Source organism: Aythya fuligula, chromosome 22 (assembly GCF_009819795.1).
Source record: "Aythya fuligula isolate bAytFul2 chromosome 22, bAytFul2.pri, whole genome shotgun sequence".
NCBI classification, from domain to species: domain Eukaryota; kingdom Metazoa; phylum Chordata; class Aves; order Anseriformes; family Anatidae; genus Aythya; species Aythya fuligula.
This window is the reverse complement of record NC_045580.1, coordinates 5,598,477-5,623,379: the sequence shown is the minus strand read 5'-3', so window position 1 is coordinate 5,623,379 and position 24,903 is coordinate 5,598,477. Positions and strand designations below refer to the sequence as shown.

The following is a 24,903-nucleotide window of genomic DNA, read 5'->3' as shown; positions in this document are numbered from 1 at the left end:
CCTCCCTGTGCTGCTTCAGGGCAGTGCCGGGTGCGCAGCATCCCCGGCCCTCGGAGGTGCGAAGCCCACGGGGACCGCGGCGGTGCCAGAGCACTTCCCGGGAGCGCTGAGATCAGCGGGTGCGGCCGGGATTCCTGGGCTCCCGCAGGAGCTGTCTGGCAGCTGATTTTCCTGGTGTTTTTGCCGGGTGCGTTGTGTTGCCCCAGCAACTGCAGCGCCGCCTCTGCGCCCCCTCCTCATGTGGGACGGGTGGCAGGAGCATCCCCCCTGCCCTGCGTGGGGACCGTGCGTTATTTTTGGGGTTCCCTGGGTGCTCTGCTGTTCTGCTCCTTGCTCCTGAGCTCCCTGGGTGCGCTGCCTTCGTCTTCTGCGTTTATTCCAGCTCTGCCCACACCCGAGCCTTGCGCTGAGCCCAGGCCCTGGCGCTGTGGGGCAGCTCGGGGCAGGAGGCAGCAGCAGGGAGCAGCCTCCCCCGCTGGGCCCCGAGCTCCTTTTCCCCCAGCCCTGTGCTGCAGACACACTTCCCCCTTCCCCAGCTGTGCGAGGAGAGGCCGTTGTTTGCATGTTTGCTGGGGCAGAGGGTGTGGGAAGGGGTGAGAGCGCTCTAAGTGCCTTAGCAGATGGGGAAGGAGCCGGCGGCCAAGTTGGATGGAGGTTGTGGACGCTGCGTGCTCGCCCCGGAGCTCAGCCGCGCCGCTTCCTCCCTGACTCATCCGAGCAGCTGGGAGCGGGGAAAGGCCACGCTGCAGGACCCTGAGCTGCGCCCAGCTGCGACGAGGGGCTCCTCCTGGCTTCCCCAGGATGGGGGGGACACGGCAGAGCTTCCCAGTGCCTGCCCCCGTGCTCTCAGGCACTGCAGGAGGCAGCGGGGCACGGGCAGAGCGCAGTGCGGTGACAGCCCGGTGTCAGCGTGTCCCTGCTGCTCCCTGACCATGTCCCCTCCCCAGCCAAGCTCTGTGCTGCCCCAGCACGCAGCTCTGGGCAGGTTTTGGCCACTGAATGGGCTGGTGGCTGGCATCCAGCCCCACGGACAGGGCAGGTGGGAGCAGCAGGGTGTCCCCACCCTGTGGTGCCCCCGAGCAGGCAGGGCTCAGCCCCGCTGCGCTCCCAGTTGGGTACTGGGGCTCCCCACAGCCCTATAAGCGAGTGGTTAGGGGGGCAGCAGCACCCTGCAGTTGTGGGGGGGCTGAGTGGGCAGCGAGGGGCCGCAGGGCTCGGCGTCCTCCCAGGTGAGGCCCCTGCCCTGCCCGCAGAAGAAAGGGGCTTTTGTCTTCCCTCGGCTCCAGGAGTCACGGAGGGAGCCGCCAGCCCGCGAGCGGCCCTGCACGCGGGGGGCATGGGGACGGCTCGCTATTTGCCGGTAACTGAGCCCGACCCCTTGGCATTTGCTGCCTTTGCCTCTTCCCACGGCGGGAACAAGCAGCGTGTTTTGCAGGCTGCAGGGAGAGAAGAAAGGCGGCCTTGTCCGCGCCAGAGGTGGGGCGCCGGCCGGGGCGGCCACGCTCCCGCCCCGCATTCCTCTGACAGAGCCTGCTTGTGCGGGGCTGTGCAGGGGAGCCAGGACACGGGGGCTGCTGCGGGCGCCCCGCTGCACCCAGCGCCGCGGGGACCGGCAGCATCTCCGGCACGGTGAGGAGCGGGTGAGGGGGCTGGCACGAAGCAGGGTGGGCATCAGGGGGGCGCTGGAGCTGACGGCGGGGTCCTCATCCCAGCCGTGGGACTGGCGGAGGGTGATGGAGCAGAAGACACCAGGGAGGAGTAAGAGCAGGCAGCAGGACGTGGGCAGGATGGGGATATACCCCAGAAAGGGTGCCGGGTGGGGCGGTGGGGCTGGAGCTCCCCCGTTTCTTGCCCGCGGTGATGCACGTTGGGGATCACCGCGTGGGGAAGGGGTTAACGCCCGCACAGGATCCCACCCTGGCTCCGCTCCCTTCCTATGCAGGAGCCCGGCCCCTCGCTGGCTTTTCCTCCGGACGTTGTTGTGGGGCCTCGGTGTCGGTGAGGAGAAGGGGTACGGGCAGGCCACAGGCTCTTAAAATGCTGGGGAGCGTGGTCCACCCGCGGGCGGGCAGCACTTGCCGGCCCCGGCAGCTTGTGGGGGCTGCGGGGACTCTGCCACGGAGGCTCCCGCTCAGCACCCGCTCCAGGATGGGGTGGCAGGTAAGGGAAGGCAGAGGGGGGCCACATCCACGCCTGGTGGGCACTGGGGGGCTGCTCCCAGGCAACTGGGGACTGCTGGGGGGCTGCCCGCAGGCTTTTCGTAGCCCCTCACCAGCCCCTATCCTGCATGGGGTGCCCGCAGCCCCGTTGGGCTGTCGCTTCGGGGCAGCCAGCCCTCATGTCGAGCGGAGTGGTCTGGGCTCCGTCCCAGCCCTGGATCCGACGCCTGCTGTTTTCCAGCATTTCATTTTTTCCGCAGTGTGTAATAGCCACCCGCTCGCCCCCGCAGCTGCGCGCGGTGCTGGCGGGGTGGGGAGCGCTGGCCCTCGCCTGGCGGGACGCGGGGGCCGGGGGTGATGCACGGAGCCGACCCCAGGGCTTGTCCCCATGCCCGGCACACCCTGGCTGCTCTGCACAGTTCATGGGGTTGGGAGGGAGAGGATTTTGTTACCTGTGAGCAGCAGCTGGGGTCCCCAGCAGGGTGAGCCCACTCCCCTGTCGTGCTCGCCCACGGTGGGGCCAGCGTGCCCAGGAAGGGTTCGGCTGAAGGGTTAAGCTGCACACAGCCAGGCCGGGGAGGAAGGAAAGGACGCAGGGAACCGAGGATGGTAAATTTAGTAACCCCAGAGCATCCCGTCCCGTGTCCCAGCCCTGCGCAATAAGTGGCGTGAGCGCCGGCTGAGGGAAATCGCTGCCTCCCGGCACCGGGTTCCTCCCTGTGAAGGCACTGGGTGGCCACCCCGGCTGGCAGCACGGTGGCCACTGGCTTGTTTGCCATGCCCGTGCATCACACGCCGGCCAGGCCTGCCGCTGATGGTTGCCTACATGGGGTGGGAGGGCTGGGGGGGTGTGGGGAGCCCCCGCACACCCCTGTTCCTGGGAGAGCTGCTACCCACAGCCTGACGGCTTCTTCCTGTGCTTGGTGTGTGCGTGGGGGTTTCCTGGGTGAGCCGCAGCCTGCGTCTTGCTGGGCAGCGACGCTCACCAGCTTTGGGGAGCGAGCGCAGGGCCAGAAACGGGAACAGAGCCCAGGGAGCCCCGCAGCACAGCCCTGTGCCCTGTGCTGGCGGCCGTGGCACAGCTGCCCCTGCTGACAGCTCTGTTTCTCCCAGCCCGTGCCTGGCATCGCCAGGAGCCTGCGTGCAGGCACCATGGAGGCACCCAGCAGGAGCGCCGCCAGCCCAACCCGCAGGGTGCAGACCATCATCCAGGTGAGTGCACGGGGTGGAGGGAGCCGGGCCCTTCCCACACCGCCCCAGGACACGGCAGGGCCCTGACTTGGTGGCACTGGGGGCGGTGAGGGGACGCAAAACCCAGCCGTGATGGCAGTGCCAAGCCCCTGACAGCGCAGGGATGTGGTGGGAGCCCTTCTCCTCGGTGCCAGCCCTGCTGCAATGCTGCTCTCTGGCCTCTCCTCAACCCAATCCTGTTATGGGATCAGCGTAAAGCCAATTGAGCAAAGTGGCTGCTGGCTCGGATCCTCTTAGACGTAGCCCAAGCCCCAAGGATCCCCCCCCTGCGGACCTGATGTGGGTCTGGCAGCAGGGTGGGAAGGAGCCCCGGGCTCTGGGTCAGCCCCCTCCCTGCCCAGCTTTGCGGGGCTCACGGGGTGCTGCAGGCAGCCCTGACCCCTCCTTTGTCCCCTGCAGAACAGCCCCCTGGACCTGATCGACACGGGCAAGGGGCTGAAGGTGCAGACGGAGAAGCCACACTTGGTGAGCCTGGGCAGCGGCCGCCTGAGCACTGCCATCACCCTGCTGCCCCTGGAGGAAGGTGAGTGCTGGCTGCTGGCCTGGCCTCCTGCATGTAGGATCACCCCACACAGCTGCCTGCGGTGGTTTTTTGGGGTCCCCGTGGGCAGCAGGAGGAGCGCTCAGCCTCTCTCCTGGCAGGGAGGACCACGATCGGCACGGCTGCGAAGGACATCGTCCTGCAGGGCCCTGGGCTGGCACCTGAGCACTGCTACATCGAGAACGCCCGGGGCACGCTCACCCTGCACCCCTGTGGCAACGCCTGCGCCATCGATGGAGTGAAGATCCAGCGGCCCACGCGCCTCACCCAAGGTAGGGCTGTGCTGCGGAGATGGGTTTTGGCAGCTCCAGAGCAGGAGCTGGCCCCAGTGGGCAGGGTTTGTGCCATCAGATGCTGGAGGTCTCTCCGGAGCCATCCTGCCACTGCTCATCCTGTCGCAGCAGCTCCTGGCGGGGGCTGTAGCAGGGTGCTGGCACCGTCTGGGAGGTTTTTTTGCCCAAAATGAACGTTATCTTGTGACCTGGTGCTGGGGGCACAGGCTGGGAGGTTGGAAAAGATCTCCAAGATCTCCACCAGTACCATCCACTAAAACACATCCCTCAGCAGGGACCTTTCCCGAAGGAGCAGCCCATCAGGGGCCGGGTGCTCAGAGGGTCCCTGCGTGGTTGGGGACCCCTCTGTCCCCCCACCCCACTGCCTGCAGGCTGCGCGCTCCTGGCACCGCGGGGAGGACCCGGCGCTCCGGAGCGGCTCCTCCGAGGCTCTCAGCCTCCCGCCCAGCCTCCGTGGCTCTTTCCCCGGCCCTCGGGAGCCGCTTTTTGTGTCCGCAGCCCCCGGGGCACGAAAGGAGCCGTGTGTCCGTGCGGCGGCGGCGAGCACCGCCCGTGCCCCTCCCGCGCGGCTCCTCCCCGGGGCGGTCCCGGTGCGCTCCCGGTGCGCGGCCCCCGCTGCCGGGGCGGCGGCGGCGGCGGCTCCGTGGCCTGCGGGCGGCTGGGGCACGGCGGCGGCTCCGCGGTGAGTGCGGGGGGAGCCGCGTAAGGGGCACCGGGGGGTTGCGAGCCGGTGGGCACCGAGGGGGCGGTCGGGTACCGGGCACCGGAGCCGGCCTGCGCTCGCTCCGGGGCCGCCACCGCCGCCTCCGGGCTTTGTTCGGCGGCCCCGGGGGCTGCCGGAGCCCCGCGGAGCCTCGCTGGGGTCGGCTGCGGGCAGCTCGGTTCCCCCCCCACGGCCCCCGGGGCTGCTCCCCTCCCTTCACCGGCCGCCATCTCATTCATCGCCCGCGGTGTCGGGTTGCGCCGGGGGCAGAAATCCGGCTCCTGCTCTCCCCGGGAGCGGCGCTGATTTCCCCGAGCCGCTGCTGGGGCCGGGGGGAGCCGCACAAAGGCCCGGAGCCGGGCTTAGGGGCTCCGGGGGGAGCTCGTCCAGACCCCCCTGGCGCAGTGCCGTGGGGCTGTCCGGGCTTTCAGCCGGCACGGGACTCGTTCCTGTTTTAGCTGGAGGATTTTTGCTGCCCGGGAGGGATGCCCTGCGCCTCCCCGCGCTGCCCTTTATCGGGGGGCGGCTGGGGGCTTCGAGGGGGGGACCCTGGGCTGGGCATGGTGAGAGCCCCTCCACGGGAGGAGGAGGAAGGGGGCTGGGGGGCGATGGAGATGGGTGCTGGGGCTTTGCCGTGCCGGTGGGTGCCGGGTGGCCGCACGCTGTCCCTTTGTTCCCTCCTGCCTTGCGGTGGGCTTGGCGGCAGGCACGGGGAAGGTGCAGGGTGGGCAGAGCTTGGTGGGCGTTGGGGAGCGATGGCCGTGCCAGCTAACGTAGCGTTTGGGAGGTGTCCCTCACCCGGCGTGATCCACGCCACCCAGAGCTAAGCCCCCAGAGCTGGTGTCCCCGCTGGGCAGGCAGGGTGCAGCCACTGGGCCCGCCGGGACCCCTGCCTGGGGATTTCCCAGCCCAGCTCCCTTCCCTCTGGACCCCCCTGCGCTGGCAGGGCCGGGGCTGAGCCTGCCGCTGCTCTCCAGGTCTGTGCCTGCCAGCTCAGCTGCTCCAAAAAATGCATCCCTTCCAGCAAGGGATTTTCGGCTGCGGCTGACAGCGAGGAGCAAGCCTCTACCCAGGGCTCTGGCAGGCGCTTCAAAGCGGGGTGTGTCGGCAGCAGCCGTGCTCCGCCAGCACAGGGCTCCCCAGCAGCAGCAACAGCAGCAGCGCTGGCTGAGAAGGCTGCGTGCTGCCTGCTCCCAGGCACCCTGGGCTGGGTGTGGGACTTTGGCACCGTGGCTGCCGGATGCCGTTGTCTTTACTGCCGAGGGACCTTTTACAGCCCCTCGTGGGGCAGGTGTTGGCAGCGTTTCCCCACTGGGGCGCTTCGAGCTCCATCCATCGCCTGCGCTCGGCGGCGACTAGCTGCAGCCTCCGCTGCCGGTTCCCTTGGGCTGTGCAGCCTGGCTTCCCTCCCTGCATTCCTCCTCCTCCCTCCCTCCCTCCGAAAGCTCCCGGTTTGGGCCGAGCAGCAGCGTTCTCCCGCGGTGGACAGGAGCTGTCTTGTCTGCAGCTGGCGGCGGCGCTGGAGCTCAGCCAGCTCCCTCTGACGCGCGGCAGCGCCGAGGCCCAGGCCCCAGCTGTGGCTGCGCGAGATGCTGCGCCCAGTTGTGGAGTGACCTGGATTTCAGCCCTGCCCGAAGCCTGTGCTGACAGCAGGGCTCACTCCCACCCCGGGGAGCGTGGCACGGCCAGGCGCTGCCCCCTGGCCTGCCCTCGCCAGCTCCTGTCTCTCCTCTCCCCAGCGGCACCCAAGGGTGCCCAGCCGGCTGTCCCCGTGGAGCTGACACCCCGAGGGAGCTGACACCCCCTCTCTCCGCAGGTTGCACCATCTGCCTGGGCCAGGCGACCTTCCTGCGCTTCAACCACCCTGCTGAAGCCAAGTGGATGAAGAGCATGATCCCGGCAGGGGGCAGGAGCCCCGCAGCCGTCTACGGGCTGCCAGCAAGTAGGTGACCCCTCCGCTTCCAGGCAGGGCTGTTTGGGGATGGCAGGGGGGTCCCCGAGCCCCCCGGGGAGCTGGCAGCAGGGCTCGAGGCTGCCTGCAGCAGGCGTTTGTTCCTCAGCCCTCATTTTGGGTTCTCCCGGGGAGGCAGGAGGGGATGAAGCTGCACGAGCTCACCCAGCATCCCCGCAGGGTCCAGGCTGATGCCGTCCGGATCAGTGCTCGCACCCAGCCCCAGATGCCCCGTGGTGCCCGTGCTCGCTGTTGCCTCGGCCTGGTGTCTGTGCTGATGTCTGTTAATTATTAATGGCGCCTGAGAAATGTGTAATTGTACGGGCAGCGAGGCAGAGCAACTGGTTTCTGCCGAGCCCGGGTGCCCCTGACCACAGGGGGGGTCTCGGGGCCGTGCTGCTGCCTGGGCAGGGCTCTCACCCCTCGGTCGGTGCCAGGGCTGCAGGGTGGTGGGGGGCGATCCCCTCTCCCCCCCGCCTGGGAGCTGCTGTTTACATTCAGGGCTGGCTACGAGGAGGCTGTGAAGGCCGTTTCCCTGGCTGTGCTGCTTCATCTAGCCAGCTCCTTATCTCCCTGTGTCTGTCTGGAGGCCGGGGACCTGCTTGGTGCTGCCACAGCCCCTGCTCCTTCCACAGTGCCAGGCTGGGGATGCTGCAGGCGCAGATCCATGTCTGGAGGTGTCTGAAACCCAGTACCGGGGCCGGCAGCCACGCTCCCTGCCCCGAGCAGCATGCCCTGGCACTGCTCGAGGAGCTTGGCAGCCTCCCCTGTGCCACGTGCACGGTGCTGAGGGCCAGGAAGGCATCAGACCCCGCAGCTGGGGGACGGGGAGAAAGGACACAAGGAGTTGCCGTGTCCATAGTGTCCTGTGACTGCCCGCAGCTGCTCCCCACGTGGTCCCTGCTCGCACCCCCTGCCCCTGTGGCACTGGGTTGCTCGTGCAGGGATGCTGCCCGCTGCTCTGGGCTCCTCCTGGGCTGTGGGACCGGTGGTGTCCCTCCCAGCGGGGCCTCTGGGGTGTCCTCAACACCTCCTGGTGCTGGTGTTTCGTGCTGCTGCTCGCCTGGTTAGCTGTGGCTGCTTGAGTCCTGCCTGCTGTGCTCCGTGAGACAGCGCCGCGGGGCCCCTCGGCGTGCTCCCATGCAATGATTGTGCAGGCAGACAGGGCAGGAGCCTCGTGTTGTAGGGAGAGAGGATTTAATGAAATGAAGAGAGCTTGGGGCTGCTGAGCAGACGAGGCTGCTGCTCGATCCCATCGCTTTCTGCAAGAGGCCGGGCTCTGCGCTCTGTGCCCGTTGTGCCAGGGGTCTCTCTGGCCACCCAGAGAGCAGCTCCCAAATGCTGCTGGTGGGGTTATCTCACGGGCGGTGACATGTGAAGGGCACAGAGCAGCCCCCTGGGATCACAGCGGGTGCCTGCAGCCCCCCGGGGAGCGGTGCCGGGGCTCCTGGAGCAGGCACCTCACCAGAGGCCAGGCAGAGCTATCGGGTTTCTGTTGCCCTGGTGATGGGGCCGGTGGGACAGCAGCTGGGTGCCAGCCTGTCCTCTGGCCCCATGTCCCCGGGGACAGTCCGTGCGGTGGCGGGGGGCTTGGCAGAGGGGCTGGGACCCTCTGCAGGTCTTGCAGGGTGGCTCCAAGCGGGGCTGGGGAAGAGGCCACACACAGCGTTGGTTGTTCTGTTGGCACCGTGGTTTTGGGGCCTCAGCCTGCTCTGAAACCCGCTCCCGTGTCTGCCTGCAGAGCCCGAGGCCCTGGTGAACGGCGGCCGCCCGCTGCCCCTGCACGAGCTGGCGGCGGGGGAGCGCGCCCAGCCCAGCCACAGCTCCCTGGTGAGCTCCATCGAGAAGGACCTGCAGGACATCATGGACTCGCTGGTGCTGGAGGAGCCGGCGTCCCCCGGCAAGAAGCCGTCTCCCCGCGGCCCGTCCCCGCTCTGCTCCTCCTCCGTGCTGAACGGGGGTGGCCGCTGCCTCCTGTCCCCCCCGCTCAGCCCCGGCGCCACCTCGGGGGGCTCCAGCTACGAGAACGCCTCGCCGCCCTTCTCGCCCCTCTCCTCGCCCACCAGCAGCGGGGGCTACGCCAGCCACTCGCCCAGCAGCCAGGAGCAGGGCCCGGCCGTGCCCCCCGTCGTGCCGCTCCGCTCCTCCAGCTACAACCACACCGTGCAGCCCCCCTCGCAGCGCCTGCCCTACGGGGGACACGGCGAAACGCGGCCGGCAGAGCCCCCCCGAGCTTGGCAGGCCGTCCCGGACACCCCCGTGGCCCCCGTTTCCATCGGCCTCGGGGAGCACCGAGCAGGCAGCCCCCGCTCCCAGCCCTCCGGGAGCCCCCGGCTGACCCCCAGGACCCCTCTGGGCTCCGCAGTGCCGCGGGCACGGGCAGCCCTACAAGAGCGGCCCCCCAGCCCCTTCAGGGAGCCCAGAGACCCCCAAGCCCCCAGCCCTGCCCGGCAGCCCGCAGCCAGGGTGCTCACGGATGCCTCAGGACCAGCCAGAGCAGCCGCAGGGCTGCAGCCCCCCGAGAGCCCGCGGGCAGCCCGCAGGACTGTGGAGAGCATGCGGGAGCTGCCCCCGCTGAGCCCCTCCTTGTCACGCCGGGCTGCCAGCCCCCGGGCAGCCCCGGAGACCCCCTCCCCGCAGCCCCGGCTGGGCAGAGAGGTTCCCGGGAGCCCCCGCAGCAGGCGTAAGGGCCACGAGGAGCCGAGCCCTGCAGCAGGGAGGAGCAGCAGGGCTGGGAGCCCTTCGTCTCCGCTGCTGGCAGAGCCGGCGCCGCGCCGCCCCAGCTTCGGCTCCTGCCTGAGCCCCGCGTACAGCCTGGGCTCCCTGGCCATGCCCTCGCCCCGGCAGAGCCCCCGCGCCCAGAGGAAGCTGTCGGGGGACGTGAGGCTGCCGGCGGGCGTGCGGGAGCGCAAGAACAGCATCACCGAGATCAGCGACAACGAGGACGAGCTGCTGGAGTACCACCGGCGGCAGCGCGAGGAGCGGATGCGGGAGCAGGAGATGGAGCGCCTGGTGAGCACGGCGGCACGGGGGGGCAGCTCCTGGCCACGGGGAAGGGGGACTTGTCCCAGGCTCGGCGGGTTCGAGCCGGGGTTTTGAGGGGCTGGAGACACGGGGCGTGCTCTTTGAGCTTCTGTTTTTCAAATGTAGGCCTTTTCTCCCTGGGGATTTTGCTGCAGTTGCTAACAGCAGCTTATGAATGATGTGAACAGGCTCCCAGGCTCGAGTTTATCCAGAGAGATTATGGCCGGGAGCTGCTGTTGGTGCCCCCGGGCTGTGTGGGAGCTGCTGCCTTGCACCGAGTCCTTCTGCTTGCGGCAGCCAAGGGAAGCCCCGGGCTCAGCCTGCGGCAGCATTGTTCCGATGTGCACGGCTGCTTTCTGCTGCAGACGTGTAAATTTTGGTGCCTCCGGGGTCGCAAAGTCCCTGCCAGGGCTGTGGCTTCTAGGCGGGCTGCGGTGGCTGCCTGTGCGTGGTGTGCAGATGCTGTTCCTGGCTGGCAACTGCTGGGAGGCTCCTGTGGGCATTGCATCTCTATATTTAGGGCTGGGGATTGAGTTTTTATAGAGCGAGCAGCTGCCTGGGTGGGGCTTGCCCTGTGCATCTGTCTCTCTCTTTGCTGCTGAGGGGGTCTCCCGGAGCACCCAGGGGTTGCAGGGGCCAGGAGGGTGCTCCCTGGCTCAGCCACCTGGGGGGCGCAGTGCGGGGACACACGTGTCCCCCCCCGGTGTCATGCCCAGGACAATCCATGCTCGTCGCTGCTGTGCGTGCCTTTGTTGGCAGCGCCGCCTTTGTTTTCCCAGGGAGGGGACCAGGCTGGTGCAGAGGCACAGCCTGCGCCTTCTGGGGCTCTGCGTGCCGGGGGTGCCTCCCCGGGGGGCTGGCTGGGACCCCCGCTGGGGCGCTGCGGCGTGGCAGCGGTGCCGGTGCCCGTCCGGCCGGGCAGCAGGAGCCCTGTTTGCTCATCCCTGACTCATGCTGGGTGCAGATGGCCTGAATCACCACCTCGAAATAGCCCCGTGCGGCACGCAGAGGCAGCGTGGCGCTGGGCCGGGGCTGCTGTCTGTAATTAGCCTGTCTCCAGCTCCAGGCACATCACATGCGCCGTGGGCTGACGGTCTGCCCGCCGCCCGGGGCGGGCTGGGGGCACGGAGCAGTGCAGCCCCCAGCCTCATGGAGCTGTCAGGGTGGCTGGGACCTGCCGAGGTGGGCGACAGCCCCAGAGCCAGGGGAAGCAGAGGCTCGTGACATCCCAAAGTGATGGGGGGGGACACGGACAGGCACCCAGGGTGACACGAAGGGAAGTGGAAGTGCCCCGAGCCCACCTGGCACGGCTGTGATGAGATGATGGAGCCGGCGCTCCCCCAAAAAAAAACATTTTCCCTTACATGCTCCGCAGTGGGACCACTGTTGCCTGCTCGCTGGGTCCCAGATGTCCTGGGCAGAGCCCGTGTGCTGGATGGGTGCTGGGTCCCCTCCCTGAGCACGGCGGGCAGACCCGTGTGCTGGCAGGGATGCGGGTGGTCGGTGTCGGTGGCGTGGGCTGGGCTGGGTGCTGCAGGGCCGTGCTAACCGAGCCTCCCCACAGGAACGGCAGCGCCTGGAGACCATCCTCAACCTCTGCGCCGAGTACACCAAGACGGATGGCATGGAGCTGAGCCATGCACCCCGGCTCCTGGCTGGGGATGTGGATGCTGGCCGGCAGGCACCCAAGGGTGCCGGCACCGCAGGGCTGGGCTGTGCCCCCGAGGAGCTGGGCGTGCTGCGGCAGAGGGAGAGCCTGGAGAGGTCGGATGAGGAGAACCTGAAAGAAGAGTGTAGCAGCACCGAGAGCACCCACCACGAGGTGAGGGGATGGGGGTGCCGGTGCCGTGCCGCGCCACGCCAGCCTGTCCCGTGCCGTGCTGACCCGCGCTCTCCGCAGCATGAGGAGCTGGTGGGCCCCCGGGCCAAGGAGGCACAGCGGCTGGAGGAGGAGCGAGCCTGCGTGCTCAGCCGCCTGGACGAGCTGAAAGGCCACGTCAAGGACCTGGAGCAGCAGCTGCAGGAGATGCTGCGAGAGGTGAGGGTCTGGGGAGCTCTGCTGGGGTCTCTCTCGCCCTGTCGTCACCGGCGGGCACCTGATCCCATGGGTGGCACGTGTGATCTGAGATGGACCTCGAGCTGCTGGTCCCGGCAGGACCCAAGCGGGCGCAGGGCAGCAGCGGGGGCTGTGGGACGGTGCTGATGTGGCTGTACCCACCCAGGCGGAGATGGAGCGGGCCCTGCTGCAGGGCGAGCGGGAGGCGGAGGCGGCGCGGCTGCAGCAGGAGCAGGAGGTGGTGCAGCAGCTGCAGGAGAAGCTCTCCAGCCTGGACGCCAGCATCCAGAAGGAGCGGGACAAGGTGAGCCCCGAGGCAGGGCTGTCCCTTCGGGGTTGTGCTGTGCTCTTCCCAGCTCCGGTGGAGTTGACCCTGGGGGCGTCTCCCAGTCTGCATTTATCCCCTGGGGGACACGTCCTCCTGTCCCTGGGGTCTGCTGAGCCGTTCGGTGACACCGGCAGCGTCAGCTCCGTGGGGTCACCACGGGCGTTTTCAAGGACAGGGGGAGCATCTGTGCTTGTGCGGAGGGGGAAGAGGTGGCTGGTGGCTTCTCCTCTCCCCTGTCTGTCTGGGACCAGTGCCGCGTCCCACAGCCCTGCCGGAGGAGGGCAGAGATGGCTCTGGGGACGTGCTGTGCTGGGTCTTGCTGGCAGGCTTGGTGTCACGGAGCCTTCCTAGCACTTTACCCTGAGGCTCGGGGCCTCGGCACTGCCCTTGCTGCTGGCTGAGGTTTGCAGCGAGCCCACCAGCTCTGCTGCCCCTCGGGATTTTGTGCGGGGTCCCGTGCAGTGCTGGGGACTGCTGGAGCATCCATCCTGCTGTGCCCGCCTCTTCCCAACATTTTCTAGCTTTGGCCAGGAAATCTTTGCGGGTGCCTCACCCAGCTCGGTGGCTGCCAGGAGGCCTGGGGTGCAGCGTGGGCTACTGGCCCAAGCCCCTTCCCTTCCTGGGCCTGGAGTCGTTTGCTGCAACCGCTGTGGTCCGTGCAGGAGGGCAGGATGCAGCTTTCAGAGGTGCTTTCAGCTTGGCCCCGTGGGGTCTCCAGCTCTTGTGGGTGCCCAGCTCGCTGCTGCCTGAAGCTGGTGCCATCCCCTCCCTGTCTGCTGGTGCCATCCCTCACCACGAAGCCCTGCTGGCGTCCCTGCCCTCCTGGGGCAGCCCTGGGTCGTGGCTGCCCAAGCTGTGTTGCTCAGTGCCCGTGGGCAGCTGGAGCCGTGTGGGGCTGAGCGGCCACCAGCACCTCACGCCGGGACCCCGGCGGCATTACGGTTCTTGTGTTTTGGTTTTGATTCTCCAGCCCTTTGCAGATGTCTTCTCTAGTGAAAGGCAGCCTTGTGCGGAGCTAGGAGAGGAGCAGAAATCTCACTCCCCGAGTCTCTGCTGACTCAACCACCTGCTTTCCTGTTCGCTCTGCACTAACTCTCTCTAACCGTGCCTGCTCCGAGCGCTGCCACTAATCGCTGCCACCCCTGCCCCCCTTTCAGCCTCCCCTGCCCGTGGGTGCCCTGGGCACTGCGCTCACCTCGCAGGCAGCCCCCCGGGAGCGTGGGGCAGCAGCAAGCCCCACATCCCTCCTGCGCTGCCTTACCTCCTGTCTGCACCAGCAGCGAGCCCCAGCTCAGTGCTCCTGCACCGTGGGGAGCAGGGGAGCTGCTCTGGGGGATCCTGCCCCAGCTCCAGGGACACATCTCCAGATGGGAGAGCCACAGGTTGGGGGCCTGGCGGTGTGCTGGTGTCCCCGGTGCCGTTGTCACTGAGCACGGCTGGCTGCAGAGTGCGGGGACAGCCCGGTGCCAGGCACAGATGGGGGCCACACGGGTGTGTTTGGAGGCGATGTGATGTTATTACCTGGTTTCTGAGCGCTGACAAGTACTGCAGAAGAAAAGAGAGTGGAGGATGCTTGTGAAACGTGGTCTTGAGACAAAATATTAACAGGCAACGTTCCTTTTGAGGCTTGCAAGGGTTTGCAGGGTTTCTCAGCGGTGTCCCAGTGAGGACAGGGCTCTCCTTGCTTTAACAGCACACAGCAGCACGGCGTGCACAGGGTCCGGTGTGCCACGGGTTTATCCTTGAGACAGGGAGCTGGGACTCCGGGCTGCTTTTTTGGCTCAGCAGCTTGGACAAGTGTTACCTGCATTGCTCCATGGTGCTCAGCCCTGCGTGGTGCTGCAGGAGCTCTGCGAGGCAGCCTCTAGGCAGAGGTTGGACCTGCTCTGGCCAACTGCTGGTGTGCTGGGTTCTGCCTGAGCATCGTGAGCACGAGCCTCTGGTTATCCCGAGGCTGGCTGTGCAGCAAGGCAGGAGCCTCTGGCAGTGTCTGAGGCTCCTGGTGCCCTGTGACGGGCAGCGTGCAGGACTGGGATGACTTTAGCCATGCTGCAAAGCCAGGTCAATGCAGAGTTTCTCACTGCCCTTAAATCTTTGGCATAGAAACATGAACCTGAGGTCCAGGGCTGGTTGTAAGCCCTGTAACAGCACCCAGCCTGGGGTTCCTGTGGCTTTTGCTCTTTCAATCTCTTGGTAATTGCCCCCGCGCTCCTCCCCACATGCCCCTCTGGCTTAGCCACTTTCTAATCCTGCAGCTTCTGCATGGCGCAGATTTGAGAAGTGTTTTCTCTCTTTTTTTTTTTCTTTTTTTTTTTCTCTTTTTTTTTTTCTTTTGTTTGTTTTGTTCTCCCCCGATTCAGGAAAGGGCAAAGCTTGATGCTGAAAGGAAGGAGCTAGAGAAACTCCGGGCGCTTTACAATGAGTCGAAGAGCCACCTTGATAACTGCCCTGAGTCTATGCGGGAGCAGTTGCGGGAGCAGATGCGAAGGGTCAGTGTCTCCCCCCCACCCCTCCTGGACCATGGCCCACCTCCCTCCGCTCCAGCTTAGGCCAGCTCTTCCCTGGCAGCTGGGGCCACACTGAGAGCGTCGCACCGGGGCTGGAGGAGGCTGGCGCCGTGCGGGTAAGCTTGCCGCTCGCCTGGCCCCGCGGCGTGCTGCTGGCTCGGCAGAGCACGGGGCTGTCCCGGCCGGCTCCTCTGGACCAGGCAGGGCACGAGCACGGATCCTGCCCCGAGGGTGCCAGGAGGAGCTGTGTTCCCCGTGGCAAAGCTCCATGCTGTGCGTGGGGTCCCCTCCTGGGGACTCGCTCGGCTGCTTTGCGGGGCTGCACCCCCTGCCTGCCCCCCGGGAGCTGTGGAGGAGGACGTGCCCTGCGCCAGGGCCATCCTGGCAGGACGCTGAGCATCTCCAGGGCGTGCAGGCGTTGCTGTGTCCGTGTGTCTGGCTTTGGGAGCTGGTGCTGGGTGCGCAGGAGCTGGTGCCCATCCCCCTGAAGTGCTGTCCCCAGGGCGAAGCTCAGGGAGCTCCGCGTCCCTGCGTGTCTGCTCCCAGCTATTTCCTGTGCGCATTTATTTACACAGGCCCGTTGGTTTATGTTAGCGGCGGTCCACAGCATTTTTTTCCCATTATCTGGTGTTTTCCGGTAGCTGCTGACCCTCCCTTGTGGCTAGAGCAGTTCTCACTGCAGCACTCGCACACAGCCCGCTCGTGGCCCCTTTCCAGGTTGGATGTGTTACAGTGGGTGCTGCCCACGGTGCGTGGCAGGCAGGGATGCTCTGTGGCCCAGGACGTGATGGGGTGGCCCAGGACGTGATGGGGTGGCCCAGCACCAGTGGTCCTGGCATGCAGGAGCCCCAGGGACTGCTTCTGTGCCGTGTGTGGCTTTGGAGCAGCACATTTCCCACTCACCAAGTGTGGGAAATGCGTTCCCACGGCGCCAGCGCTGCGGGGGCAGCGTTTTCAGACCGTGAGCTGAGTGCTGCTGCCACTGCTTCGAGGCTGGGAGGTCCCAAGGGTGCTTGTCCGGCACGGTGTCGGTCCGTGGTGGGCTCTGCCCGCCGTGGGCTCGGTGACGGGGCGCTTGCCGCGCTCCCCGCGTGGTGCTGGTGGTGCTGGTGCTGGTGGTGCATGCTGGTTTTGGCTCCACAGCCTGGCAGGGCACAGCCCCAGCCTGAACGGGGTCCCACGGGGGGCAGCTGGTGTGGACGAGCTCTGGGCTTGGCTCCCAGCTCTCGTGAGCTCCTCATCCCATGGGGTCTGTGCCCGGCGCCTCCTCCATCACCTCCGCGCTGAGGCAAAGGAGTGAGCAGCCGCCCCGTTGTGTGTGTCCCAAGGAAGCGGAGGCCCTGGAGACGGAGACCAAGCTGTTTGAGGACCTGGAGTTCCAGCAGCTGGAGCGGGAGAGCCGGCTCGAGGAGGAGCGCGAGACACGGAGCCAGCAGCTGCTGCAGAGCAGGGCTGAGTACCACCGCAGCATCGCCCACAGGAAGGTAGGGACGGGGGGCAGCAGGCAGCTTGCCCCCAAACCAAGCCTCCTCCCCTCTCTTCCCCGTCCCCAGTGGCTCAACCCCTGCTTGTCCCCAGGACCGGGTGGCTGCCCTGGATGCTCAGGCTGCCCAGATCCATCTGCAGAGCGCCCAGGAGGCTGAACGCCTGGCCAGGGAGAGGAACAGCGTCCTGCAGCTCCTGCAGAAGGTAACGCGGGTGCTGGAGCGTGCAAAGTGTTGGGTGTGCTTTGGGAACGGGTGGAGAGACGGGATCTGGCCTCCTGCTGCAGCGGGTGCTGGTGTTTGGGATGGGCTCGGTGGGGTGGTGGTGGTGGTGGTAACCTTCCTGCTGTCACCCTGTGCCTCAGGAGAAGGAGAAGCTTGTGTCTCTGGAGAGGCGATACCAGCTCGTCACAGGCGGCAGGAGCTTCCCCAAGATGCCCTCGGCACTCAAAGAGGTAACTGGGAGGATGGGGGGACCGTCCCCAGAGCTGCCCTCACCCCTGGGGATGAGCCTGGTGCGCAGCAAGCTCTTCTCTGCAGCGCTTCCTCTGCTCCCCGGTGCCTTCTGGCTAGAGCTGGGTGCTCCAGGCTGCTCTGAGCCAGTTTGTGGGCTGCAGGAACCATCACGGGGCTGGGAGGGAGGTGAATGCAGCAGAGCGGGGTCCCCTCGTGTCACAGCCTGCTGCCTGCCGGCTCCTGCCGCTGCGTCCCTGCTGCCTGTGCCCGCCTTGCCTACGTGATCTTTACCCTCCCACAGGAAAGCCTCCATATCTCAGAGCCTTATGAGCTGTTAGAGGGAACTAAGCCCCTGAGCCCCCTGCCAGGAGCAGCTGCCTCCTTAGCTTCTCCTCCTGCCCACTCCTACCCCAAGGCACAAGAGGTAATGGCCCCGGCTGCACGTGCTCGTGTGCTCGCCCCATCTGCCCCGTGCCTGGCAGCCCGAGTTGCTGCCCGGGTCCCCTTGCTGGCACCAGAGCCCCTACAGAGGCCGACAGCCCCTCGGGGCAGCAGCCGGGCCCTGCGAGTGCTGGCTGTGGTGGCACGGTCTGGGTGTCCCCATTCTGGCCGTCTGGTGGCCGGACTTTCCAAAACCCATTGCGTTGACACAATTTGGTCCAGGCAGCGTGAGGAAGTGGCTTTTGAGCAGTCTGACAGAAGATACTTTAACTGTGAACTTCTGCCAGTGCCTAAGCCTCGAGGGAAGGGCTGTGGCGAGCTGCTGCACGTTTGAGGCTTCCCAGCGGGTGCCCAGCTCTGCCGCGGGCACTGGCACCGGGCTGTGCCCTGCAGGGCTGCACAGAGGGCTTAGCCTGCCCTCCCCTGCTCCAGATCACCCTGCTGCTGCTGGCAGTGGCACGGGGAGGGCAGCTGCAGGGTTGTGTGGGGAGGGAGGCTCCCAGGGGTGCTGCTTTCAGCCCCAGCTCCATGCCTGGGCTGGTGCCAGAGCAGCCTTGAGGCACCTCCTCCAGTGCTGCCTCACCACGGGGGGCTTGCAGCCAGGCTTGGGACCTTGGGGACCCTGGGTTCAGGGTGACAGGAGCCTTGGCAGTGCAGGACAGAGCCCTTTATCCCCAGTGCTGCTGCACATAAGGCAGCAGAGGCGGTGTGCTGGGGCTCCTGGCCCCGCTCGCTGGCAGGGAAGGGCTGGTGGCGGCGGTGGCGGGGTGTGTGTGTGCATGGGGAGGTTTTCTCCCGCGTTGCAGTCCGTGCCGTGAAGCCAGCACATGGGTCTAACTCTCCTCCTTCTCCCCCACTGTGGATTTCTAGGAGTACATGAGGCTGTCTGACGTTTTCAGGTTCTACAGCAATGCCTATGGCTCCGGCCTGGACACTAAAGCTTCTGCTGCTGCCCCTGCTGCTGCTCAGCGCTCTTTCTTGCTTGCTGTGCCCTCTGCAGCCAACGAGGTACCCGCTCCAGAGCATGTTTGGGTTGCCTTCAGGGGCTGCCCCGCTCTGCGGCCTGGGCCTGGAAGCGAAGCTGCAGCGGGCTGGCTGCGCGGCCGCCTCCTGTGTCTGGTGCTCAGAGCTTGCCTCTCCGCTAGGCTGGGGGATTTCTCTCGCTGCAGCCGAGCAGGAGGAGGGAAGGGAGTGACCCTGTCCCTGAGCTGGGGCTGGAGTGAGGCTCGGGGGCAGAGCAGGGGGCGAGGGGCTCAGCTCTGCGCCTGTGGCTCCTGCAGGCTCTGCCGCTGCTGCTCCCGGGTGAGGAGGATGCAGAGAAGGTTGGGACCGAGCTTCGTCCCCTGGGCTGGGCTGGAGGCAAGATGAGGGGCTGGAGAGGGGACGTCTGATGTCCCTGCTCCGTGCTCTGCAGCACCCAGGGGACTGGCAGCAGTCATCCCCGCCAGCTGGCCTTCCTCCTGGGGATGTTAAGCCCTCTTCTGGGGGCTCGTCTCCATCGCCGGCTGCTCGCTCCTCTGTGCCTGTCCCTGTCTGGCCACCCTTGCCCTCCACAGTCCCTTCTCCCGCCTCACTTTGCTTCTCTCTGCCCAGTACGTGACCGTTGAGCAGCTCTCGGGGATCCTGTGCAGCGTCTATGCCCCTGCCGCTTCCCCGCTGGGCCGTGCCCCTCCAGCTCCTTCGTCCCCAGGCTGCGGTCCTCCTCCTCCTCCTCCTCCTCCTGTGCTGGCTCTCTCTTCTCCCTCCATCTCCTCAGAGGTTTGTGTCCCGTTTCCCTCCCTCTGCCCCCGAGCACCCTCGTGGTGGTGAGGGGTGCCGGCAGGCTGCGCAGGACATGCAGGGAGGGTTGAGGTGCCTGGCGCGCTGCTGTGCAGCCCCAAAACCCTCAGGAAGCTGTCCTTAGCTGCTCAGCTCCTTGCTTGCTGCTCTGCTGCCCGTGTGGCTCCTTCCTGAGCCCTGCCCAGCCCGTGGTGCAGAGGGGCAGGGGTGTCCTGGAGCTGCTGGGGCTCAGCCAGGACCCACGGGCTCTGCACCTCCCCTCCTGCCCTGCTTCCTGGGTATTGGGGCAGGGGTGCTCTGACCTCTCACTCTCTCTCCGTTTGTCCCTCTCACTGTGTTTCTCTGTCCGTCCGTCCTTCCCTCCCTCCCGTCTCGTGCCATGTCTCTTCAGATGGAGAAGCAGCTCCCAGGGGGCCCAGCGTGGCTCCCGCCTCTTGATTTAGAGAAGTGGTACCAGGAGGTCATGGCTGGCTTTGAGACCTCCTCCTCCCCTCTCTCTCCTTGTTCTTCCCCTCCTCCGCTTCCAGCTAAAGCTCACTCTTCTCAAAAGTCTCTCCAGGTAATGCCCTGCTCCCCCCAAAGTCCCTTTGGGGCAGCGTGGGGCAAAGCTGCGGTGCCTGGGGAGTCCCCAGGGCAGGGGGGGCTCAAAATTGGGTGCTGGAGCCCCCGGCAGCGCCGTGTCCCGTGTCCCCTGGCACCATTGGGGCGAGCGGATCCGTGGTGTGCCGTGTTGGTGGGGGGCAGGAGCTGGCTCCGCTTTGGAGCGAGGGGAATCCTCGCAGCCCTCGCCCGCTGTGGGAATTTGCAGCCCCCCAACGGGTTCCCAGCTCACCTCTGTGCCTCCGTGCCCAGGTCTACCGTGCCAAACTGGAGGGCGACAGCGCCGCGCTCCCCCCTCGGATGAAGAGCAGCACCCCGTCATCCTCGCAGCTCAACATCTCCGCGCTGGGGCGCAGCCCCTCGCCCAAGGTAGGGCTGCAGGGGGGGGGGAGCCGTGCCCTTTGGGGGGCTGCTGCCTAGCTCCAGCCCTGCTCCAGGGTCACGGGGCCGTGCTCACCCCCTTGTCCTGCCCCAGGGCCCCCCGCACGCCCAGAGCCACGCGGGCAGCTTGCCACGCAACCTGGCGGCCACGCTGCAGGACATCGAGACCAAGCGCCAGCTGGCCCTGCAGCAGAAGGGTAAGCTCCTCGGGGGTGCGCCTCCCGTCCCAAACACCCAGGGCCGGGCTCTGGCTGGGCTCCAGCCTCTTGGCGCATCCTGGCAGAGGAAGGAACCCGGCTCTGTCCCTTTCCTGCCTGGCCGAGGGCAGCGGGGACTGCCCGGGGCTGTGGGAGCCCCGAGGACGGCACAGCCAGGGGCAGCGGCGAGGCTGCAGCGGGACACAGGCGCCTCTCTTACGGTCTCTTGCTTTTCCCCCTCTCTCTCCCCCCTTTCCCTCAACCCCTCCACCTGACGGCGTGCCTCCAGCCGACCCGCTCTCGGCAGAGCCCTTGCAGCCAGGCGATGCACCAGGTAGACACACGAGTGGCTCGGACCTGCCTCGAGTGGCCCCCCAAGGCGGCGGCATGGCTGTTTGCTGGTGCCTTTTTGCGTGGATGGGGAGGGGGCACGGCCAGCCAGGACCCCGGGGTGCTGACAAACCCCATGCCCCCCGTGGGTGCTCCATACAAGAGGAGCTGGGAGAAGCTCGCTGCTCCAGGCACCTGCATCCACCTGGGGTGTGTGGGTGCCTCCCCGTCCCCCTGGTGCTGTGCTGAGGTTTTTGTGCCTGTGAGGGAAGGGGCAGGAGCGAGCATCCCTCAGGGGCTGCCAGCTGGACCCACAGCCCCATCCGTGGCATTCTTTTAGGCCACAGCTCCCCGAGGTGAGGCTTTGGGGTGCTGTAGCTGGCGTGGGGGCTTGGCAAGCATGGTCCCGGGCTGCTCCCCACCCAGCGCTTTGCCCAGCCTGACGCATGTGCCCCTTGGCTGCCCCCGTTGTGTGTGTCTGAGTGTGCTGCTGTGGGCTGCTCTGCCCCAGATGATGGTCTGGAGGAGCAGCCGGCTGTGCCTACCCCTCTGGGAGGGCTGTGCCAGCACGGCAGCTGGGTCAACCCTGCCTAGCCATCGCCTGCGGAGCTGGGGTTGGCACCAGGGTGCCACCTCCCGCTGGGTTCTGAGCCCAAATCCTCCCCAAAGGATGCTGCTGCCCAGGGCACTTGCTGTGCCCAGCCTGGAGTCACGGCTCCAGCTCCTGCCTCTGTTTATCCCTGTTCCCCCTGCAACTCCAGTGGCGCTCCCAGGGCTGCTGACCTGCTCCCCAGGTCTGCGTGCGTCCTGCGTGCAGCGTTGAGCAGGGCACGGTGCTGCAGCAGGGCTGGACAGAGCCCGGCTCTCAGGAACAGCCCCAAAGCGGGGCTCTGAGCGCGGTGCTCCATCGCAGTGGCTTCTGTGCCCCCGTGGGCTCAGGCAGCAGAGCCTGCTGGCTCACTCCTGCCCGCTGACCTGCCTCTCTCCTTCTTCCCGGGGTGCAGGTCAGCAGGTGATCGAGGAGCAGAAGCGGCGCCTGGCAGAGCTGAAGCAGAAAGCGGCCGCCGAGGCTCAGTCCCAGTGGGAAGCCCTGCACGGGCAGCCCCCCTTCCCCACCTCCTACCCCCCGCTCATGCATCACTCCATCCTCCATCACCACCATGCCCACAGCGTGGGGCCCCGGGCTGAGGAGCTGGACCACGCGTACGACACCCTCAGCCTGGAGAGCTCGGACAGCATGGAGACCAGCATCTCCACGGGCACCAACTCGGCCTGCTCACCCGATAACATGTCCAGGTAATCCGGCTGAGCAGCCGGAGGGGTGCAGGTTTTGCATCCAGCTCATCCTGGAGCCCTTGCCAGAGGTTTTTTAGCTGTCTGGTGAGCCAGGACGCCCTTCCCAGCCTGCTGCTGCCCCGAGGTGCAGGCGCCATCCCCACAGAGGGGTTTGCTGGTGGTTGGTGTTGAGGCTGTGCTGGATGGGGCTCGAGTGCTGCACGGGAGCCTCCTGCCATGAGCTGTTTGCTGCCACACCTCCATGGCACCATCCTTCATCCCACGCTCACCCACAGCCTCCCCCAGCATCAGCTCTCCGGGGTTGGTCCTTGGGGCGTCTGGCGGAATGTGCCAGGCCCTGTCCTCGCCCCGTCCAAGCACAGGGGGGCTTTGCCACCCCATCCAGCAGCTGGTTGTGCTGAGCCAGCCCCTGGTGTAGGCAGGGCAGCAGGACCCACACCGCATAGCAGCCCAGGCAGCACTCCTGTCCTGGGTGCTGTCAGATGAGTGGCACTTGGTCCTGGGCAGGGCTGAGCTGTCCATGCCCGGGTGACGGCCGTGCTCCTCTTGCAGCACGAGCGGGATGGACGCAGGAAAGATCGAGGAGATGGAGAAGATGCTGAAGGAGGCGCACGCCGAGAAGTCGCGGCTCATGGAGTCCCGGGTGAGCAAACACATCCCCGGGAGCAGGCTGGGGGCTGAGAGCACGGACTGGGTCCCCAAACCACTGGGGCTGAGCACCTCTGTGCCTGCAGGAACGGGAGATGGAGCTGCGGCGGCAGGCGCTGGAGGACGAGCGGCGGCGCCGGGAGCAGCTGGAGCGCCGGCTGCAGGACGAGACCACGCGCCGGCAGAAGCTGGTGGAGAAGGAGGTCAAGCTGCGGGAGAAGCACTTCTCACAGGTGTGGGGCTCGGGGCCGCAGCTCCCAGCACTTCTGGGCTGCTGGAGCCCCTCTCCCCAGTGGGAAGATGCCAGTTTGGGCTTGGTTTTGCTGGTGGGCGCGCGGCTCTCGCTGTGGTGCTCGTGCAGCAGGGTTTGCAAAGCAGCGTTGCTTCCCCAGGCCCGGCCCCTGACTCGGTACCTCCCCATCCGCAAGGAGGATTTTGACCTGCGGCTGCACATCGAGTCCTCAGGGCACAGCGTGGACACCTGCTACCACGTCATCCTGACAGAGAAGATGTGCAAGGGCTACCTGGTGAAGATGGGGGGCAAGATAAAGTCTTGGAAGAAACGCTGGTTTGTCTTCGACCGCATGAAGCGCACGGTCTCCTACTATGTGGGTGAGTGCCTGTGTTGCCTGGAGGGAACAAATGTGCTCAGCCCTTGGTCCCAGCGTGGTGGCTGCATGGCTCCAGGCTCCCCTGCCCCACACGTTTTGCCTGCCCCCTCCTCGTGCACCACAGCTGACACCGCTTCCCTCCCTCGGGCAGATAAACACGAGACAAAGCTGAAGGGCGTCATCTACTTCCAAGCCATCGAAGAGGTTTACTACGACCACCTCCGCAGCGCCGCGAAGGTGAGACCTGGGCACCGCTGTCAGGCCGTGCCCTCAGCACCCAGGGCATCCTCTGTACGGCACTGAGCTGTGCGGGCTGGGGGCAGCAGCTGGGGCAGCTCGTGCTGTCCCCCAACAGGGATGCATCCAGTGTGGTCCCAGCACAGCAAGGGACAAGCGGGGCAGCCCCTGCCAGGGCACCCTTTATCATGAATCGCCCCTCGGCAGTGGAAGGGCTGCGTGCTGTGCTCCGTGCAGGGTCTCAGAGGTGTCCCAGCCCCTTCAGCCTACCCCAGCTGCAAGGGGGATGCTTGCACAGCTCCTTCTGAGTGTCAGCCTCAGTGCTGCCCGGTGCTGGGCTGGAGCCATGGCCCCCCAGGGGAGCTGGGGGTTGCTTTGCTGTGCTCTCACCTGCCTGCACTGCGTCCTCTGCAGTGGGGATGCCCAGGCCACCAGTATCATAAAATCACAGAATCGTTAGGGTTGGAGAAGCCCTCCAGGATCGCCTGGTCCTACCACCACTGTCACCACTAAACCATGTCCCCAAGCACCACATCCAACCTCTCCTTGAACACCCCCATGGATGGTGACTCCACCACCTCCCTGGGCAACCCGTCCCAACACCTGACCGCTCTTTGTGAGAAGAAATGTCTCCTGATTTCCACCCTGAACCTCCCCTGGTGCAACTTGAGGCCATTCCCTATAATCCTATCACTGGTTATCTGCGAGAAGAGGCTGAGCCCCAGCTCCTCACACCTTCCTTTTGGGTAGATGGAGAGAGCAATGAGGTCTGTCCTGATCATCCTCTCCAGACTAAACATCTCACAGGACCTGTGTCCCAGGCCCTTCCCCAGCTCCGTAGCCGTGCTCTGGCCACACTCCAGGCCCTCGATGTCCTTCTGGTAGTGAGGGGCCCAAAGCTGAACACAACACGGCCTCACCAGAGCAGAGCACAGGGGCTGATCGCCTCCCTGGGGTGCTGATTGCCCTATTCCTGACACAACCAGGATGCTGTTGGCCTTCTTGGCCACCTGGGCACACTGCTGGCTCGTGTTCAGACCAACACCCCAAGGTCTTTTTCCTCTGCACAGCCTCCCAGCCTGTAGCCCTGCATGGGGTTGCTGTGCCCCAAGTGCCAGACCCGGCACTGAGCCACGTTGAACCTCACCCCTTTTGGCCTCTGCCCATCACACTGACACTTCCCCACAGCTCGGTGCCATCTTCAGCCTACTGAGGGTGCCAACTCCCTCACCCAAGTCATCGATAAGAGATATTAAAGAGGGTGGGCTCCAACATCACCCCCTGAGGACCAGGGGCCGGCTGTGGGGCTGGGGGTGCGCTTGGGGCTCGGGGTGGCCCCGCAGGCGGCCCCTGACCGTGCTCCGTCCCCACAGAGCCCCAACCCGGCGCTGACGTTCTGCGTGAAGACCCACGACCGCCTCTACTACGTGGTGGCCCCGTCGGCCGAGGCCATGCGCATCTGGATGGACGTCATCGTCACGGGGGCCGAGGGCTACACGCAGTTCATGAGCTGAGGGCTTTTGTGGGGTGAAGGGGAGGGGACGCCGGGGACCCTCGAGGAGCCGGGGCTGTGTTTGTGTGTTCTGTTTGTTTTTTTAACGTCGACTTTTTCCAAACAATTTGGCTGCAA

General features: G+C 66.5%; 1 protein-coding gene across 8 annotated transcripts; it reads left to right on the top strand.

The window, feature by feature from the left end:
* Positions 1 to 1,554: 1,554 nt before the first annotated feature.
* Positions 1,555 to 24,884, top strand: PHLDB1 (pleckstrin homology like domain family B member 1). 8 transcript variants are annotated; one of them, XM_032201957.1, is made up of 24 exons: positions 1,555 to 1,629; positions 3,273 to 3,371; positions 3,810 to 3,933; positions 4,053 to 4,223; positions 6,764 to 6,889; positions 8,640 to 9,910; positions 11,487 to 11,744; positions 11,823 to 11,960; positions 12,145 to 12,282; positions 14,667 to 14,795; positions 16,142 to 16,297; positions 16,392 to 16,502; positions 16,663 to 16,752; positions 17,055 to 17,177; positions 19,365 to 19,532; positions 19,826 to 19,942; positions 20,049 to 20,151; positions 20,441 to 20,485; positions 21,486 to 21,777; positions 22,330 to 22,420; positions 22,512 to 22,658; positions 22,818 to 23,037; positions 23,188 to 23,273; positions 24,647 to 24,884. In XM_032201957.1, exons 2-24 carry the CDS (start codon positions 3,312 to 3,314, stop codon positions 24,785 to 24,787), a joined length of 4,305 nt encoding a protein of 1,434 aa, XP_032057848.1. In that variant the 5' UTR covers positions 1,555 to 1,629; positions 3,273 to 3,311; the 3' UTR covers positions 24,788 to 24,884. The 8 variants fall into 8 exon arrangements, with proteins under 8 accessions (XP_032057848.1, XP_032057851.1, XP_032057850.1 ...); XM_032201960.1 differs by lacking the exon at positions 14,667 to 14,795; XM_032201959.1 differs by lacking the exon at positions 17,055 to 17,177.
* Positions 24,885 to 24,903: the final 19 nt, after the last annotated feature.